This window comes from Typopeltis vanoorti, chromosome 9, assembly GCF_054136105.1.
Source record: "Typopeltis vanoorti isolate ZY-2024b chromosome 9, IOZ_Tvanoo_1.0, whole genome shotgun sequence".
Lineage (NCBI taxonomy): Eukaryota > Metazoa > Arthropoda > Arachnida > Uropygi > Thelyphonidae > Typopeltis > Typopeltis vanoorti.
The window spans coordinates 80918664-80939582 of NC_143557.1; the positions used below are offsets into that span (position 1 = coordinate 80918664).

The following is a 20919-nucleotide window of genomic DNA, read 5'->3' on the forward strand; positions in this document are numbered from 1 at the left end:
TAAAACACTTGACCAAAGACTAGAGACCGCAGATATGAGAGTCCTGAGAAAGATTAGAGGCGTGAACAGATGGCATCAGTGGCAATATCATATTAAAAATGAGGGTATTAGGAAAGAACTTGATATTGTCAGCATCCAGAAATGCGTTAGCAGAGCTAATCTCAGGTGGTATGGTCACTTAAATAGAATGGGAGATGAAAGATTAGCAAAACAAGTGTTCTCTGCCAGGTTGGCAGGAAAACAACCCAGAGGAAGACCAAGATATAGGTGGATTGATACGGTACAAAGTGCCTTAGACGATAGAAATATAAGATCTGATAATGTTGGAGTCTTGACAAGTAACAGACTGATATGGAGGAAAATTGTAGATAGGAAGTTAGTAATGATGTAATTTTTTCATGTAGTACTGTCATATCCTGTACACCCTTTGAGGGTACATGGCAGGAATTTGATGATGATGATGATGATGAGAATTCTTGGATTACTTTACAGCTCTTTGAACGGATAATACTGATCAAAAATAATTACACCGGAAACTTACAAAATACTTTAAATGATGTGATAACAATGAATGAATTAAAGGACAACCTAAATAAAATAAAAAATGGCAAATCAGCAGGAGAAGATGGGACAAACTCCAAACTGTATAAATTTGCTTGAAAAAAATTTCATCAAAGATTATTAAAATTTTTAAATAAAATATATACAAATTGACAAATATCAATAGAATGGAATACAAGTGTAGCAATACCTATATTTAAAAAAGGGGATAAAACAAAACCTGATAACTACAGAGGTATTAGTTTATTGAATACATGCTACAAAATATATAGTAGAATACTTAATAAAAAACTAAAAATATACAGTGAAAAAATATTATTAGAATGTCAAAATATATTTGAAAAGGACACTCTACAATGGAAGCAGCTTTCTGTTTAAAATTACTTATAGAAAAAAGAAGAAAATTTAATTTAAAACTCAACTTTTGTTTATAGATTACGAAAAATTATTTGACAAAGTAAAAAGATATATACTGTTTGATATATTACACAGAATAAATATACCTAATAATTTACCTACATGCAATATTGAATATATACAATGATAATAAAATAAGAATAAATGAAAAGTTGTCTAAGAAACAATTTATAAACCAATGAGTAAGACAGGGATGCCCTCTGTCTCCAACACTTTTTAATATTTACATTAATATTATGTAAATGTTAATTTTAACATTTACATAATATTACATGAAATATTAATACAGTGTTCCACTGTATTAATATTTCATTAATCAGAAATTTACTGGAATAACAAAATAAATACTCTATTATTTGCAGATGATTAGGTAATAATATCGGATAAAGAAGACAATTTACAAAGAGCAATATATATAATTTAAACATTATAGTAGAACAGTTTGGAATGAAAATTTCCATAGATAAAACTAAAACAATGGCATTTTGTGGACAAATTCCAGTTAGAAGCAAAATAGTCATTAATAATAAAATAATAGAACAGATAAATACTTTCAGTTATCTTGGGTGTGAAATATCATATGAAGGAGAAAAGACATAAAATTAAAAACATCAAAATTTTTACAGATTATAGGCCTGATAAATAGAATGCTCAACCCAAATATAGTACAAAAAGAAACAAGCTTGAAAATATACAATACTGTAGCAGTGCCCACATTATTATATGGCAGTGAAATTTGGGCAATTAACAAAGAATAAAAACATATGAAATGAGATTTATGAGAAGAACTGCAAAATACACATTATTAGATCAAAAAAGGAACAAAGACATTTTAAAAGAACTAAAAACAAAAACAATAGAAGAAAAACTAAACAATTATAAACAAAAATGGATAGAACATGTAAACTGAATGGTCAACACCCAATATCCTAAATAAGTATTAAAATATAAGGCAGTTGGAAAGAGAAAGCAGGGTAGACCTCAAAGAAGGATATTGGATGGATAATGAGACCGGAACAGGCCAATATGGTCTATACCCGTAATTAGCTTTATGATGATGATATCTGCTAATGAAATTCATCATCCACTTTAAAGACATTCACAAACATCAGTGCTCGCAGTTTAATTTGAGCCTACAGTCTGTTGGTCAGAATTAATATCCTCTGTGGATTAGAAATAAAAAAAATTGAAAACCAGAGACCACAGATATGAGAGGTCTGAGGAAAATTAAGCAGTCAAGATGACAAAACTGGCAGAATCATTAAAAAAATGAAGATATTAAAAAGGAATTTGACATCAGTAACTCTTCTCTCGCATTCTTGAATGCTAATCAAAGTAGGGCATGACATTTAACCATAATGGGAGAGTTTAGCAAATTGGTGTTAAATGTTAGAAAATAAAAATGACCAATGGATTGATGTATGTAGTACGAGATGCCTGAGAAGACTGAAATCTAAGATCAGACAATATTGACAAATAACAAATTCGTTTGGAAGAAAATTTCTGATGGGACAAGTAATCATGTAAACTTTATTGCAGTTGACTCTCACTATATCAAACACCATTATAACAAACTTGCTCACTAAAATAAACTACTGAAGAGTTCCAATCAAACCTCCATAGCACACAATGCTATATAAAAGGAAATTCACCTTTCCTTTGTATAACATTGTGTGCTATACAAAGGAAATCGATTCATCAGAATTCAAGGAGAACTGGCCTACCAGTCCGGAACTCGGGTTGGGTGCCGTAGGCATCAGGGGGGCAGAGCCCCCCCCCTAGTGTAAAATAAATAGATATCCATATAAAATAAATGGTTCATTTATTTTTTATGATTATTATTACTTATTACTTATTGATTTATTATTGGCATCTGCTTATTTGTAGGTTTAATAACCATGAGATAGAAGTGAAAAGGATAGCTGAAGAATTAGGATTTAAACATATATCTTTATCTTCAGAAGTGATGCCCATGATAAGAATGGTTCCTCGTGGCTTCACAGGTAAGAGTAAAAGTTAAAAGTATCTATTTAGAAAGCAATGCTAATTATTGATTATTCACTGTAAACTTTGTTTGAAAAGACCAAGATATTCTGATTTTTTTTCACTTAAACAAATTTTTTAGTGCTTCTCTACATGAAATCATAAAACTTAAACTGTTGAAGCTTAAAGTATATATTAGGAAAGGATTTTTCAAAAAAGAAAGAGAAGGAGAGATAGAGAGAGAGAATTTTACCCTGTGAAGATGCACAACTAACAGATAGTGGATTATAAGTGTAGACATCATGTATTGTTATAAAGTGTAGAGTTGTCTCTTATGATGAGTCACTGGATTCCAAAGAGGTGTTGTGTAATAATTGCTGAGTGTAGGACCACCCCTGCTTATTGAAGGAATGAAATGGTAAAAGTTCTTACTTTTACTATTTCATTTATAATTATAATTTTAATTAAAAGTAAGAAATTGTAATCTCTAGTGCATAGCTTCCATTGCCAGTACACAATATTAAATGTGCTATAGCACAGCTATCTTTTTTGTGGGATTGATATTAATAAACAAGCAGACAAACAAATTACTGCTTTCTTTTGGTCCCTATGAATTTTCTAAAGAAAAGCTAAGTATATAAGAAATATTTCTTTGACCTTACTGAGAGACAACTATATTAAAATGTCACAATATAGTAGTTACATAAATAGTGGATCCATAGAACTAAGGAAATCATATAATGAAAAAAAATAAACAAATAAAAATAAAAACTGGCACATTTAAAGCCAAAATATGATAATTCCATTCAATACTTAAAAAAAGTTTTTTCTCAGTTAAATAGAAAAATTTTGATAAAGGATAAAAATAATGTTTATTAGCTACATGTAAGGAAAGCTTCAAAATATACTCATGCTATTTTACTTTGCCACCTTATAATTATTTAAGTTATCATAGTTCAAGTTTGACATGAAAGGAAAGGAAATTAAACATTCTTGGTCTATTAAAGGTTTTGAATACCTGAAGTACGTGTCGATATAATAGCTACTTAGTAAGAGTCATTTCACAGACATTTTTGATCATGTTGCGGAATTCATATGATAACAAGCAGTGCTGGATTTGTTGGTACCTAAGCATATTAAAAGCTCAGAATGGCAACTCCCACTTCTTTATAAAAGCTCGGATACCAGTCCAACATCATCAACATGAAATCTGACTTTGCACAACATGGAATAGATACTGACCAGACCAACTGACTTTTTTTTTTGTCATTAACAAAACTTTTTTCTTTGTTATTAATATATGTAATAATTATATTATTTAGACATAATATTCAGTAAAATGTATTGCTTTGGTGCATTTGTTATTTATTTATGATTTTAAATTACAATTGACACTCACTATAGAGAACTTGAGGACATGAAGAATAGTTTGTTTTAGTGAATATAGTAGATTTTCTTTTGATAGTTTATTTTGAATAGCATTGTGATTATGAGGCTTTAGTCAGAACTTTTATTTTTTTATAATGGTGTTTGCTTTAATTGTTTTGGGATATTTATTATTTATTTATGATTTTAAATTACATTCGACTCACACTATAGAGAACTTGTAAGGCCCTTAAGAATAGTTTTGCTATAGTGAATAGATAGTTGATTTTCTTTTGCATAGCATTGTGCTTAAGGAACTTCAAATGAGGCTTTTTAATAGTTTGATAATGGTGTTTGCTGTAGTGAGAGTTGACTGTATTATAATCTATTTAAAACTATTATATTGATTAAAATGATATCCGATTTGAAAATTCTTAAATGAGACAAATAAGCATCTTATTTGAATCAAATAAATAAAGGCCCCCCCCCCCTCTAAAAGTTCAAACTCCTGATTTTATTCTGTTACTGAAGTCTGTTCACAATCTCTGAATAGATTCGAACAAGAGTATAAAATATTGTAGCTTTAATACTGTAACCCTTAATAGATGATTCTGGAATTTATATTTAGAGTTTTGATAAGCTTATCTAAATACTGTAGCATGCAGTGAGAAGATAGATAGTCCTAGCCTTTCACATCTTTATTTAATTGCAGAAACTTGGAAAAAACCCTTTGACAGATGTTTATGTATTTCATAGTTTGTCTTATTGGGTTATTTTGATCAGTTTTTTTACTTAATTTTAGTTCTGTTTTTGTGTTAAATTTGTAAGTGCATTTCTTTGTGATTTGAAAATAAGCCAAAATATTTTCAAAAGCATATCTTTAACACTGAAATTTGAATTAAAGGTGTGCATTGTGTCCTATATATGTATATCCTAACATATATGTAATACATCATAAAGTTAATTGCAAATTAATACAGGAAAACCTCGCTTATCATGATTAATTAATCCATCAATTAATGCACGTTAAGCAAATACAATAAACAATAGGAATAATTATAATTCATTCATCAGTTAGCATAAATTTGGAAAAAAATATTACAGTATAAGGTATGTTAGAGGATAAAATCATCAAAGTTAATAAAATCAATTGCTTAAATTTTTATTTAATGTCTAAACATTTGATTGAGCTGCTTTTTTACAAAAAAATTAAGTAAAAATGTTTGAATCATGCTCAATTTTTTCATCTTGTCATGCAATTTGCGATAGCTGGCGATTGCTTTATCAAGATTTCGGTGGACTTCGAAACTTCGGTCCATATCAGGATCAACATCAAACAAAATTTCCTTTGCATGCTCAATGTGATTGAAAACTAGCTCAAGTTCTTTTGCAGTTAGCTTCTTAGTTGTAACATTCTCTTCTTATTCATGCTCCTTATCTTCTTCTTCATATGCATGCTGTTCTTCTGGTTGAAGAAGTTATTCTTGCTTAACTGTTCTGAATGAGAATCAAGCAAGTTTCTCACATCTTCATTATCCAGTTCATTAAATCCAAGTTCTTTTCCAATTGTGCTGATTTTTTCAATAATGTTAGATCTTGGATTTTGCACACAACAAACTAACATAAGCTTGAGTTTAAAGTTGTCTTCTACATTTCCTCCTAATAAAAGCGTAAGACGATCTTTAGATACTTTGTATCCTGGTTGAGATACTTCAGCTTTAGCCAGGAAAGCTTTTGTTGGCATATGCTTCCAAAAAAGACCAGTTTCATCAACTTTGAATATTTGCCGATCGTTATAATCACCCTCTTGAATTATCCTTTGCAATTCTTCAGGAAACTTGGCCACAGAATCTTTATCAGTACTAACAGATTCCCCACTTATTCTTACGTTATGCCGACCAGCTCAATTTTAAAATGGTCAAACCATCCTAAACTTACAGTAAAGCTTTCACATTCCTCTTGAAATTTGGTTTCTTTCAATGAGGTAAAACTACTGAGAACTTTAGCCTGAATATTCCCTGTACTAAGAGGTATTCTTTTTTCATTATAATACTAAATCCACAGTGATAGAAGAGGCTCCATCTCGATCATTAAATGACTTCTATTTTGGGTGATCTGCATGCTTAAAGAAACAGTGGCAACTTTTCCTTGTTCTTTGTATTCTTTGCTCTTATTTAATATGGTCCAAACTCTAGGCTCGCTGTATCCCAGGTCTCTCATAATCATTGTATTATTATCACCACTTTCATGTATCTTAATAACTTCCAGCTTTTCTCTTTGCTGCAGATTGGCGACAAAAAATTTCACATAATGTAAAATGTTGGATAATGTAAAAAATCAAAAAGTATGCTAACTGATTAATTACTCACTTAAAATGGGAAATAGTATCATTTCACTCAATTGCGCTAACTGATTATCGCGGATATCGAATTCGCATTAAGCGAAGGTTTTCCTGTACTATATATATGTGTAGTGTTAATTTGCAATTAACTTTATGATGTATTAATTTTAATTTAAATTTACTCAATAAATTCTGTTATATTTATATGAACCCTTTCACTTGAAAGTTGAAAGTGTTAATTGCATACTTTAATCAGTGGATTTCAACTTGAAAGTTGAAAGTGTTAATTGCATACTTTAATCAGTGGATCCTTAAAGAACACCAAGCATTGTTGTTAAGTGTTTGTTAAGGACCTAAAAATGTTGCTGTAATTTTTTTTTTCATTTTTTTTTTTTTTTAGATTAAAAGAATTACTACATTTCTAAATGCACAAACATACAGCAAATTTTGTGATTTAATTCCAGTGACAAACTTGGAGAATATTTTTATAAATAAAACTAAAACTTCAAGTTCTTCTTAGACCACTCAATAAACTTGTAGGAAAAAAAATGAAATTAATAATTTTTTTTTTCATATACTATAGATTGAGCATCTTCCTTTTACATTAAACCAAAAGTTAGAATAAATGCAGTGATCCTTCAATTTTCTGACTCTTGAATAACTAAACCATCAGTTGATTGACTAGCTGTTGATTAAATAGGTTTGTGTGTCAAATGACTTCTGAAGCATTATGTAACAGTACATTCAGTTAACCATATCCTCATTTAAATGAACAGAAGATTGATTTCCCAATGTGATGAGATAGTTGGGAGATTACTGTATGCTGTGGTGTTTATTTATGTTGTGCAAGTATGAGATGTCCCAGCCAGGTATTTTCTTATGGGATTATGACCTTCATAATGGTAATCATGTACTGAGTTATATACACAGATGCTCTGGATTTTGTAGCTTCATCTGTATTGGACGTCATCTTATATATCATCCTCTTCAGCAATGCGATGCATTCCACACATGCCTTTCACTCCATACCACTTTCTTGCAGGAGCTTTAAATTACTTCATTTGGTTTCTACTTCTGTGGAGGGATTTCAAACTAGTAACAGCAACACCAGCAGCTGTTGTTAGTTTGTGTCAACATTATAACCTTACCAACAGAAAAACCAATTTTTCTTGTGTTAAAATGTTTCCATTTGTGATGGCTGCAATCAGTTTTGCCATCAGTTGGTAAAGTACATTAGAGTAATTAAATCTTATATACATATGTTGTTCTTTGAGAAGGAACTCAAATATACTGTATTGAAGAGATTTCCAAATTTCATATTAATATTGTTCTTATCATTGGCAGCATGTCACTGTAAATTTTGAAGTAAACTATTTTCTTTCCTTTCTTTTCATTGCATTTTATTATCCTTGTATTCACATTTCTGACCATATTTTTATTTTATTTATTTTCCGACATCCTATATAATTGATTATTATAATTGATAAACTGATTGCAGGTGTCACAAAATAGTTTCTCTGTTGATATTTTGGCACAAACTAACAATTGTACTGAATACATTTTGTGAAAATATGAGTGATTGAATGACACAGATGTTTTAAATGGAAATTAATATATAGATATTAGCATGATAATGCAGATTATTTACTTGATCTCTTAAATTCTGAATAAAATTTTTTTTTTAAATAATATTTTTTTTTCTATAATTTATTATTACTTTGTTTTAACATTCTGTACATAATATAATTTTCCCCTTCCTCCCTTTCTAAGCTTGTGCTGATGCTTATCTTACTCCATGCATTAAGAAATATCTCAAAAGTTTTTCTTCTGGCTTTAGGAATAAACTAAAGGTAAGCTTGTTTTATACAATTCTGGAGGGCATTTTATTTATAATTTTCTAGATATATTTTAATGCATACATCTTTACTTTACAGGAAGTGAATGTTTTATTTATGCAGTCTGATGGAGGTCTTACCCCAATGCATATGTGAGTTTTACATGCCATTTGGATACTTGTTAATATTTCATTCTTTTGTCTGTTTTCTTGAAACTAACTACTGCTTCTCATGATAGGTTAATAAAATTTGAAATTCTGTATTGATGTCACCATTAACCAGAAAACAATAATTGTTCTCTTGTTAATGGCAAGCTGCATAATATAAACACTTATGTAGTAGAAAATGAACTCATTTGACACTGCACAGTATAGTACTACTGATTTATAGTGGCAATTATATGAATCCTACTCATGAATGGTTCTTGTTATAGCAGACATTGCTATAACAAGCTTGCTCACTATAGCAAACTACTAAATTGTCCCAAACAAAGCCTCATAGTGTTTAGTCTAGAGCTGGGCTCCCAGAATATCTAACCCTTATCCAACCCACAGTACTACAGTTCACTTTCACTACAGCAAACTTATAGGGATCATAGGAACATGAACTGTAGTACTGTGGGTTGGATAAGGGTTAGATATTCTGGGAGCCCAGCTCTAGACTAAACACAGGACTTAAGTCACCTCAGTCCTCCACTAAGTAGTGTGATCTTGCACAGATGATGAAGCTCATCTATCACCTGAAGACCTTCACAAACATTCATGTCACCAGTACAATTGAACCCACAGCCATAGCTAGTTGGAAAGACCATATTATCCACATGGCCAATTAAGTTAGAACAATCCAAACAGTAACTGCATTGTGACCAAACCATTATGCAAGCAATTAATGAACATGTTCCTTTCATTCATTCATAATTTGAATCTAAAAGTGCCTGATCTTGCAAATTTCTTTGAACCATGTATCTAGATTATATCTATCTCATACCTATCTATATATATTGATACATCTATTATGTCTACATTGTATCTAATTAATGCTTGTGTTCCTTTCATTGGTTCATAAGTTAAATTTAAAAGTGCCTTTTCTTGCAGATTTCTTTGAACGTTGTATCTAAAAAAAGATGTGGTTGTCCTCATAGTCTGCCATAAATTGGCAGTGCATGAAAGTGATTCTTTTGAGCATTTTTAACATTTGGCCTTTTAATACCATGAATATTATTCAAGACAATAGATAAACCGAGGAAAGAGATTTTAATCCAATTGTCTGTTTGTGTTTTTTTGATATTTGCATAGCTTAGCAGCTGCAAGTATTTGTAAGGAAGTGGTGTGCTGAATGGTGCAGATGTGTACTGGATCAGTGACAAAGTTCTGTGCTGTGTTTGTGTGTACTAGCTAAATTTTGAATAAAGAAATATAAATAATGTTTATCTTTAATGTGAATCAAAGTTTAACCTTGTATAGTAACAAACAAAATTTCTTCAATTTCCATTTTTAAATTTTCGTAGCTGTTTCTCTTATTCATGTTGAAGTTTCTGGAATAGAAACTACATAGATTCTGGAATGCATATAAATAATTTACTAGTTAAAATTAATTATTTGCAGCTGATTTGTAAAGGATTTGCCAGGATTTTTACCAGTATTTGTAAAGCAGCCTGGCTTTCTTCCATCTTAGGAAGTGGTCTATTTTACAACTCCTGGTTTAAATCAGAGCTACTGTTCCTGAAAGCGATGCAAGTCTACAGAACCCAGTTAACTACAACATTACAGACAGTATAATTTTAAATAGATTTTGGTGCACTGCCCTATCTACCCATTAACAACAGGATCACCACAAAGAGCATCATTGTTGCCATGACTGTCCTTGTTATCCGGGTTAGTTTAGTTTGTGTCTCCACTGACTGTGAAGTGTTATATTGCCTCTGATATTGTTAGCTCAATTCCTATCCCCCCCCCTCACCACCACCACTACAAGCCTCTGAAGTATGGCAATTTTAATTACAATATTACTCTCAGCATTAGTGCATCTGGTGTTTTACATTAGCCTGGCTGATGTAAAAGATATATATAGCATACCCACTCTCTAGCCAGCATGTTTGCACAAGTCTTTAGGTGATAAATGATTTTCTTCACCCACTATTTTAGGCAACCACTTGAAAGTACCATGTTTTGTATTTAAAGCAAGACTCCCAGATTATAAAACCCTCCACTTTCTGTAGGTGGGAATCAGATTTTAAAAAATGCAGTAATTTGAGTTTTGAATATATAAGGACTAAACTAAACTCTCTGGTATCTGTTTAGTTCATATTTTAAGACCCTCCATAACTCAGTTGGTATAGACGACACCCTTTGGTAGGAAAGCCCTGGGTTCGATTCCCATCCATGATGTGAGGAACCTTTACTGGTCTCTTTCAAGTAAAGGTGAGTTTAGCAGGTCCAGTCTCATATGGAGGTAAAGGGTTTCACCCAGAAACTCAGGTTTTTCGTCCCTCAGAATAGGCAAACTGGCCCGTGAACACACACACACACACACACACACACACACACACACACACACACACACACACACACACACACACACACACACACACACACAGATTTACAGTCATAAATACATACTTAATCCCTCATTAAGAGGGCTCAACCAGTCCTATGGGACAGATGAGGAATGGGGGGAACCCCATATGAATAAAGTTCATATTTCTTTATTTCAGTAAATATAATAAAATTTTCACATGACCTCAATGCCTAATTTTGATATAAATTATTAGTTTGTGTTATTTTTGATATGGCAGAACAATGTTTTTATGTGCAAATTAAATTGCGAATAACATAACACACATCATAAACCAACATAAAGACCACTATTCGTGAATAAAACTAAAGAAATTTTCACATTGAAGTTTCTGGAATAGAAAACTGCATAGATACTTGAATGCTAATAAATAATTTACTAGCTAAAATTATTTATACAAAATTATTTGCATTTTGCTAGCTTAAGCTAACAATATCAGAGGCAATATAACACTTCACAGTCAGTGGAGACACGAACTAAAATAACCCGGATAACAAGGACAGTCATGGCAACAATGATGCTCTTAGGCCTAATTGAAATGCTAAAAGGGGCCATTTGAGCTCTTTCATCATAATATTGAATCTCCATTCTTAGGGGTCATCGTGAAAGCTTTTTGTGTGTGTGTGTGTGTGTGTGTGTGTGTGTGTGTGTGTGTGTGTGTGTGTGTGTGTGTGTGTGTGTGTGTGTGTGTTGGGAAAAGATGACAAATTGCCATTTTATATTACCGAATGTCAGTGATTTTGAGGTTGTCTTTTCCAAGGGAACTAGTTTTTTTGGAGAATAAATACTTTTGTTGGAAGTTTTTTCACTTGGTTATATTATATATTAAAGATACCAAGAATTATATACTTGGTTTAATCCTTTATCCAAGTGTAAGCAAACAAAGTTTGCGACTGAAGTATTTTCAGGACTGGGGCAACTTTTATATAGAAGCTAATAACTTCACATCACTTTCCTTAGTATCCCATAATGCAAAGCACATACCCTTACGGGTATGTATAATGCTATACATTATGGGAAAGGTCACTACTCAGGCCAGTTCAACCTTTATTGAGGTCTCTTCAGTGGCAGCCAGACTCTAAGGCAAGTGATGTGAAGTTATTAGCTTCTATATACGAGTTGCCCCAGTCCTGAAAATACTTCAGGCGCAAACCTTGTTTGCTTATACTTGGATAGAGGATTAAACTAAGTATATAATTTCTTGGTATCTTTAATTTATAATGTAACCAAGTGGAAAAAACTTCCAACAACTTTCTGTAATCAAGAATAATGGGCAACTCGTATATGAAAATATTACTTCTGCATTATATCAACCTTAGTATCACCATTGGGTATGGTTCCCACTGAAGAGCCCTCAATAAATGTTGAAACAGGTCTGGGTAGTGACCCTTCCCATAATGCATAGCATTATACATACCCATAAGGATATGTGCTTTACATTATAGGATACTAAGGCAAGTGATGTGAAATCTTTATATGAGTTGCCCTAGTCCTGAAAATAGTTCAGGTGCAAATTTTGTTTGCTTACATTTGGATAAAGTATTAAACCAAGTATATATTTTTTTGGTATCTTTAATTGATAAATACTTTTATCTCCAAATTTGTGCTTAATATTACTTTGTTTGATTAAAGCAAATACTATAATGAATTATTTCTTATTTCCATGAATTTTTTATAGTGAGAATTGACTTTATTTTATCAACAATAATGCGAAATGAGTTGAGCAATAGCATTAATCACTGCAGCAAAGACCACTACCGTCAGTAACACTGTATGATGCCAAAAATTAAAACAATCTACTTTTACTTTTAGACAAAAAGCAGTTGATCTTAATTTTCATTGATAACTAAAGTAGAATTTGAATGACCATGTGAGAGATCTGAATCTTACCATAGGATTTCTTAGTAACGAGAACTGACTTTATTTTATCAACAGTAATGTGAAATGAATGGTTCCATAACATTAATCACTACAATAAGATTGCTGCTGTCAGTCACACTGTATGATACTGAAAATTAAAATCATCTACTTTTAGACAAAAGAGCAGATGATTTTAATTTTCATTGATAACTAAAACAGAACTTGAATGATCTTGTGAGAGATCTGATTACAGAAACACAAGCTGAAAATTTAAAACTCAACACATTGGATCCTTTTTGAAAAGCTTAGCAAAATTTAAAATTATTTATTTTTTTATTTTTGCAGAGCCTAGCAGGTTCTGCAAATGGCTTATCTTTCGGTCTCTCTTCATACCTTGGCAAAACATGCTGACAAACCTTTCCTATGATGCTGTTGTCTTTTACTCACTCCCTTTTTATAGATGTCTCTGTTTTTATTTCTGATTTTCTTATTCCGTAGATATTATAATAATTTATTAAATTTAGAGTCTGGAAGACTTGCTCTGAATTTATTTAGGATTATAACATTATTTGCTTCAAGTAAAGAACTGAGTTGAATATTCCTGATTTTTACATCAGGTTTAATGCCACCTTCCCTCACAATGTGAGCCATATAGATGAAGAATAACAATGGAGACAGCATGCACCCTTGTCTTACTCCAGATTTTGCATTAAAGTATCTTACAGTACCTCTTTCAATTCTACAACTTAAATATAAAACATATATTGCTCTGTGTAATGTTCTGTCATCACAGATGGAAAGTATATTATTATTATTATTATTATTATTATAGGCACTTTTTCATGTTTATTTATTTATTTGTTTTTTTTTAGTTCTATTGTTTCTATGATTTCTCAACTATCTGTCTTAAAGAAAACATCTGATCCTGACAATTCTTATTTGGTCTAAATCTTCCACAATTTTTATTACACTTTTTTTTTCAAGTTCTTGCATAAATCATATCTAGAAATTTTCAAGCTTGTTGTGTCTCCTTTATCTGATCAGTCCTTTTCTGTGGAATGGTCAAATCTCTTCTTCTTGCAGTTGATACTCCATAAGTTTTGCTAATGCATTCCGATAATTCATTTACCGTATATGATCACACCAGCCAATTCAGTATATTCATTGATGTTATCAAGATACTGCACACTCCTCAGTTGCTACTTATTATTTTCTTTCGTTTCTAGTATAGTCATGTCACTGTTCAGGTGCCATTGCTGAGAAATTGCATTTCTGCTGCAAAATTTGCTTTGATCTGATCTTTGTCATAGTCCTTGTCTCACTTCCATAAAGGCCTTTTTGGTATTGCTTTTTTTTCTAATGTGATTTATGTAGTAGCTCTTACTTTTTTTGGAGTGTTTTTCTGATGGTTCCACATATATTTTTAATTTTGCTATTTTTTGATGAATATGTGCTCTCCACTCTCTTCGACAGAGTATGACATCTTGAAAATTTTTTTACCTGCTCAACAAGTTGATTTTCCGTAGTATAATTTTAGATCTTATAGCTAATTTACCTTTAAATACCACCAGTTTCATGTGGTCACATGTAATTAAATTTATTGTTGACTACTGTAGATTCTCCTTTTTCCCTGATCACTGTTGCCCCCAAATATAGCATCTTATAGTTATTAGCAGCACCTCACTAGTTTTAGTCTTCTTAGTTTCAGCAACGTGGTGTTTCAACATGATGCTTTTCCAATTCTTCTGTGAGTTCCACTTCTTTACTAGTGATACCCTGTTGATGGTGGCTATCTTCAGTTCTGCTGATGATGAATTTATTTCAGTAGCATTTCAGTTCTTTTGTACACTCTTGTCTATAGTCTGTGTTGGACAGCTTGCAGAACTCTATTCTTCTTTAGTGCCTTATATATGCAGACATCTTTGCACAGACTTTTCATGTGTTAAGGCTTAAGTGCTGGGAAAAATTCATTTAGAGGCTTAATGGCATGAAACAGCACTGAAAAAGGATTAAAAGTAATATTTAATTATTATTATTAAGAGAGAGAGAGAGAGACCTCCAGGGAGTCAGGGACTCATCAAGGAAAGCCACATACTACTTGCACCAGCTATCATATTTGTTATTGAATTCATTCACACTGCTTGCACACACAGCATCCAATGGCAATCCATTCCAATCATGCACCACTCTATGAGAGAAAAATCTAGATCTCACCCACTTCTTGGCAGCATTCATTCTCAGCTTCTAAGGATATCCTCTTATCTTTTCCCCACCCTCTATAAAATAAAAAATTCCATCAACTGAAATCCTGTATGACCTTTTCAGAAGTATGTATGTATGTCTCAATCATATTACCCCTCTTTTTCCTGTTTGCTAGTGTCTGCAGTATATAAATTCTCAATCTGTTTTCATAATCAGTATTTCACAATCCTAATATCATTTTTAATACTCTCCTTTCCACTCCTCCACTGTATCAGAATTATCACAAAAACCAGGAGACCAGACCTGCTAACAATAGTGCAAGTGAGGTCTTATCAAGGCCTTGTAAATAGCCAAAATGACATCTTTATTTTTACATGTCAAAGTTTGTTTTGCATTGCAATTATTTTTTGAATTGTATTTGCAATCTTTGCTACGTGTTCTCTGAACTTCAACTTCCTGTCTACTAACACTCCAATAACCCTAGCCTGATCAGTTTCTTCTAGAATAATCCCACCAATATAATGGCATTGGATACCTAATCACACCAAAGTTCATGACTTTACATTTGCTAACTTTGAACTGACATCCATTTTCCCATATCTACAAATCCAGCCTATTCAAATCATTCTGCAAGTACTGCATATCATCCACATTCCTGATTACCCTACCTATCTTTGTATTATCAGCAAATAGCTGTATATTGCCTGTCAAATCCTTCCTAATGTCATTAATGTACAGATTGAATAACAGGGAACCAAGGACTGATCCTTGTGTACACCACTGGTTACCTTAAATCTTGCAGACTCGCATCCCCTGTATACTGCTTTTTGATATCTGTCAGCTCTTATCCATGCTAATATTTTATAATCCAATCCTACTCTAATTTATGCAACAGTCTTCTATGCTATATTCTGTCAAAATAAGACTTGATTATATAGAGAAACCTGTGGAGAATTCATGACTAAGTTTAACACACGTGAACCACAGTAGTAGGTTTTTTATTGCATAAATATTTCATCCTAGGTATCTTAGGACATCATCAGTACAGTAAGGCAATACTAGGAATGACAAAAGAAAGGGTGAGTATGTACAAAGGAATCCAAATTGTGTGCAGTGGCGCGTTGCAGCCTGAACTTAAATTAAATTGAACTAAATTACTTAAATTAAATTAATTACAGTTAAGTTATTATTTTACACAATTTTGTACAACAATTTCTCATTCTTTAGGGATGGCAAGAACATCATTGCGGTTTAGATTTGGTCTGTGGAGTAGGGGTTCATACGTTTATATTTATTATATAAATGTTCATATTTATATGGAGATCTATGTAGAAGTTTTGTCTTTTTCCAATGGATCTTGTGGTTTGGGTTTTCCACTCCGTGTTGAGCGAGGCCTGATTTTTGCGGTTTGATGAGGTGGATATGATCTTGATGTTCCGAAATTCATTTAAAAACTGATCTGCCTGTCTGTCCAAAATAGGAAAGTTTACAGGAGCATGGAACCTCATATACACCAGATGCATAGGTGAAAGTTTGTCTTTAGGCGAGGGTAACAAGTTTTGGATCTGTTTGATGTGTTTGTAGGTGGCAGCAAGATTGTATTTCTTCATAATTTTCGATGCCGTTCAGAGATGCCTTTGATATAAGGTATGGGAATCCTATGGGATTGTTCTTGTCTAGGTTGAAGTGCGGAGAAATTGCTGATGAGTTTTTGAGTTGTTTTGAGATTGTAACCATTTAGAGTGGCTGTGTTTTTGATTATTTCCAATTCCTGTTTTAGAGAATCCTCAGAGGAGCATAATCAGTGTGCTCTGGTTACCAATGATTTAATGATGCCAAATTTTTGAGAAATACTTCAGCTCATCATCCCTCTCAAAAATTTGGCATCATTAAATCATTGGTAATCCCATTGCACTACCCTTGTGCAATGGGATTACCATACATTCTTTCAATTCCTGCAGCATCTTCCCTGTTCTGAAACTCAAATTATATAGCCTAGTCAAAGGAATAGTTAGTTCAGCAGAACACTCTTTTAGGATCCATGCTGATGTCCCATCAGCCCCATTGCTGAATTCTTATTCGGTTTGTTCAACAGCTCTAATACCTCCATTATCATACAAGCAGTTGATAGTTTTAGAAAAATGGACACTTATTAGTTGAACAACCTCTTCTGCATCTGTCACCCTCACATCATATGCATTTAGTAGAGTTATTCTTTCATATTCATTCTTTTTTTTATTTGCAGCATATCAATATAATTCTTTATAATGGACATCATCCTTATGCATGTACACAGTATTCCTTCCATATCATCCTTTTCTTATGAATCTCTTGCTTGATAAGATTACACATCCATTTGACTCCTACCCTATTTATTCTTTGAACTCTTGGGACACATTCTGATATTGCATCATTTAAATATTTTTTCAATGCTTCCAATGCACTGTCCATAGTCTTCTTATCCAGTAATCAATACCATTGCACTGAACCCAGTATACTCCTCAGTTGGTCATCATTTCTTGCGTTGTAGTTCAGCATGCAACCTTTTCTGAATGGAATATTCATCAACTTAGCCACTTCCCAAGTAAGTACTGCATGATCACTATCATGAACCGGAGGCAGAATAATTACGTCTTTGAATGAAACACCCTCTTGCACTATAATCAAATCTAACACTCTTTGACCTCAAGTAATTTCTGTCACAGGAAGTTGTTTCACAACAGCTCAATAAATTCAGTTTCATTCTTCTCATGAGATTTTATTCATGCCCAATCAATGTTTGGATAATTAAAGTCCTTTATTATGATTACTCTTTTCTTGCCCATCGTCTTTATTTGATGATACATTTCTTCATCACTAGCAACTGATCCACCAGGTCTGTAACAACATCCCATTATGTATTTGATCTTGTTAGATTCACCTCACACCAGATGGCTTCAAACTCACTGCCATATGAAAAACTGTTACTAGTATTAGTCATAGGGCTCAATGCTAACTGGATTCAAGTCATCCAATATCATTAGCAGTACGTCCCTCCTCTCCTATCCTGTCTATCCTTCCAAAACATACTGTACCCTTTACACTCGATACCAGTTAAATGTCTGATTCTGATAGCAGGTCTCACTAATACCTACAATCTGAGGTCCCAACATATTGACCAAACGACAAACTGTACCCCTTTGTTTCTGATGCTCCTAGCATTCATATACAGACATAATAAGCTACCAGGACATTGAGTTATGTAGTCTGTGTTGGACAACTTGCAGAACTCTATTCTTCTTTAGTGCCTTATATATGCAGACATTTTTGCATAGATTTCATGGGTTTGAATCAGATGAACACAAAATCAAAATTGTTTTCTCCTTATAATCACTTCCATGATAATGCCCATTCCATCATTAACACAGTCACTTAACATTGTTGCTCTTATACACAGATTCCCACCATTTCTCCCCTTATAATTTAATTTCCTCAACTCTCTGTGTTCTGTCTCATACCAATTATTAGCTTTTCAAGACTCCTGATGCCAAATACATTCAAGTGTAGGCCATTCCTCTTATACAAATCCAGTCTTTCCTCAAACTCATAGCAGCAAATGTTTAATTCTTCCAATATTCCATATCGTCTTATATTGTACTGCCTGACAATTTCTCAGTGGCTGAGATGAAATATTGGAAGTATTAAACATTATTTTTAATCCTTTCTCAGTGCTATGGTTCACTTAATCAAGCCTTATGACATTAGCCAATTTTTCACTGTTCACCTGTTCCTCCTACTGTAAACAGTTCACGTAAGTAATAAGCAGCATCCAATTATCTAAACTAGATTAGAGTATACATATCTCATTTTACAACTAGGTAGTAATAAATTTTTCCCACTATATCTCGTACAATACAATACATTTCAGTTCTGAATATTGCTAATGCCAGAACATTGAGTTTTCTGAAATTTTTTAGTTTAGTTTTTTTTAAATTTTTTGAAGATGGTATTTGCTACTTGAATTAATCAGTAATTTTTTAATGTTTTTTAAATTCATTTTTTTATGGATTACTTTTTTCTACTGTGCCCAGGTATTGAACTTCATTTTTGATTTCTTCTGGTGTGAATATGTTTATTTCTTTTTATAGTAACTGCAGAGATTTCCAAAAATATTGAGTATTTCTTTTTTAATTATGTTGCAGAGATCATTATGATGGTTTTCCTAAATTGCAGATGTTATTATTGCATATGATGTCATGATAAATAGCTTATACCACAGCTATGTAATATAAATGTCACAGTAACTTCAGGATAATTATAAATTCATTTAGCTCATCATCATTTTAAATATTTATAGGTTTTGTGGTTCACGAGCTATTCTCTCAGGTCCAGCAGGTGGTGTTGTAGGTTATGCTGTTACTACCTATGATAAAGATCCAATAATCGGGTTTGATATGGGAGGTAGGTCCTTGTTAATATGATATTTTCATGCAGAATAGATATGTTTTATTTACGATAAAAAAATTGAACATGAATTATATTTTTCATTAAGTTAGATATAACCACGAGAGTGCGAGACCTTAAACGTGTTTGCAGGCCACACTAAAAGTAGAGATGGGCAAGTAGAGTGATTTTGAAAAATTAGTTTTTCTTTGTGTGTGTGTGTGTGTGTGTGTGTGTGTGTGTGTGTGTGTGTGTGTGTGTGTGTGTGTGTGTGTGTGTTCTCCTTTAAAGAAAAAAAAAGCAAATAGTTAAAGCAAAAATTAATTTTAATATTCCAAATGATTATTATTAATTGTAAGATGTCAGAAAGACTACAGCCAACTCTGAACATACTGATAATAACAGTTCTCTCGATATTATTATTATCCAGGCCTCCATGGAGTCAAAAGACTCATCGTGGGAGGTCGTTTTTAGGAAACACAAAGTTTATCATATGACTCCTTGAACCCATTGACCATTCCTGCTCCAACCATTCTCTCAGGCAATGCATTCCAAGGTTCAACCACCCGCCACACAAAGAAACCACTCTTCACCCTCTTGCGCACAGCCTCCTCTTGTAACTTCCAGGGATGGCCCCTTGTCATCGCTCCTTCCTGCCTTTCCACCAAGTGAAAGAACTCTCCAGTGTCTACTGTATCTTCATTGTACATACAGAAGAATGACCATTTCTTCTGTTTGAAAGGACCTAGTTTGAAGTTATATAGGTGCAAAAAAACATTTAAAGTTATGTATGCTTAAGATGGGTGGAAACAGTATTGTGTTCAGGACACATGCATCATGTACGTATCTTTTCTACTACCAACTGTGTTATTTGAACAGGGAAATTTGTTGTGGATCTGTGATGGGTCTTTTGACTGCAGGGAGGTGGCTGTAGTAATAATAAGATTTATTTTAAAGTTGTATATTATAGCTAAAATCTGCATATCATTTTTTATTATAAATGTTTTCCATCAGAAAAGCTGAATAAATAGATTAATATATACTAAGTATGTTTGCTAATTGCTGAAGACTAATAAAGTGATGAGAAAATTGTTCTACATGTTTGCCATATTAATTCAAATTTTTACTCAGTTGTAATATTTTTAAATATCTGTTTTGTTTATTAGAAACTTATTGAGAAATGTAGATGATATTTTATAATTTTCAATGATGGTTTTATGTACTACATGATGTAGACTACTGTCATCTGTTTTATTGTAAGACTCTCATTTACATCATCATCAATCTGATTTGTTGGTGTTGTATGATGTCATGCTTCTTTTTAATGTAGCTCCCACCCGTGAAAGATTATTTGTAAAC

At 32.5% G+C, this 20919-nt stretch overlaps 1 protein-coding gene across 1 annotated transcript in view; it reads left to right on the forward strand.

The window, feature by feature from the left end:
• LOC150103198 (5-oxoprolinase) overlaps positions 1 to 20919 on the forward strand; it is a 368797-nt gene that overhangs the window by 41055 nt on the left and 306823 nt on the right. The window contains exons 5-8 of the mRNA XM_090398524.1: positions 2866 to 2981; positions 8438 to 8517; positions 8602 to 8654; positions 19475 to 19578. Coding sequence (XP_090254650.1) covers positions 2866 to 2981; positions 8438 to 8517; positions 8602 to 8654; positions 19475 to 19578 — 353 coding nt within the window. The remainder of the gene's footprint in view (positions 1 to 2865; positions 2982 to 8437; positions 8518 to 8601; positions 8655 to 19474; positions 19579 to 20919) is intronic.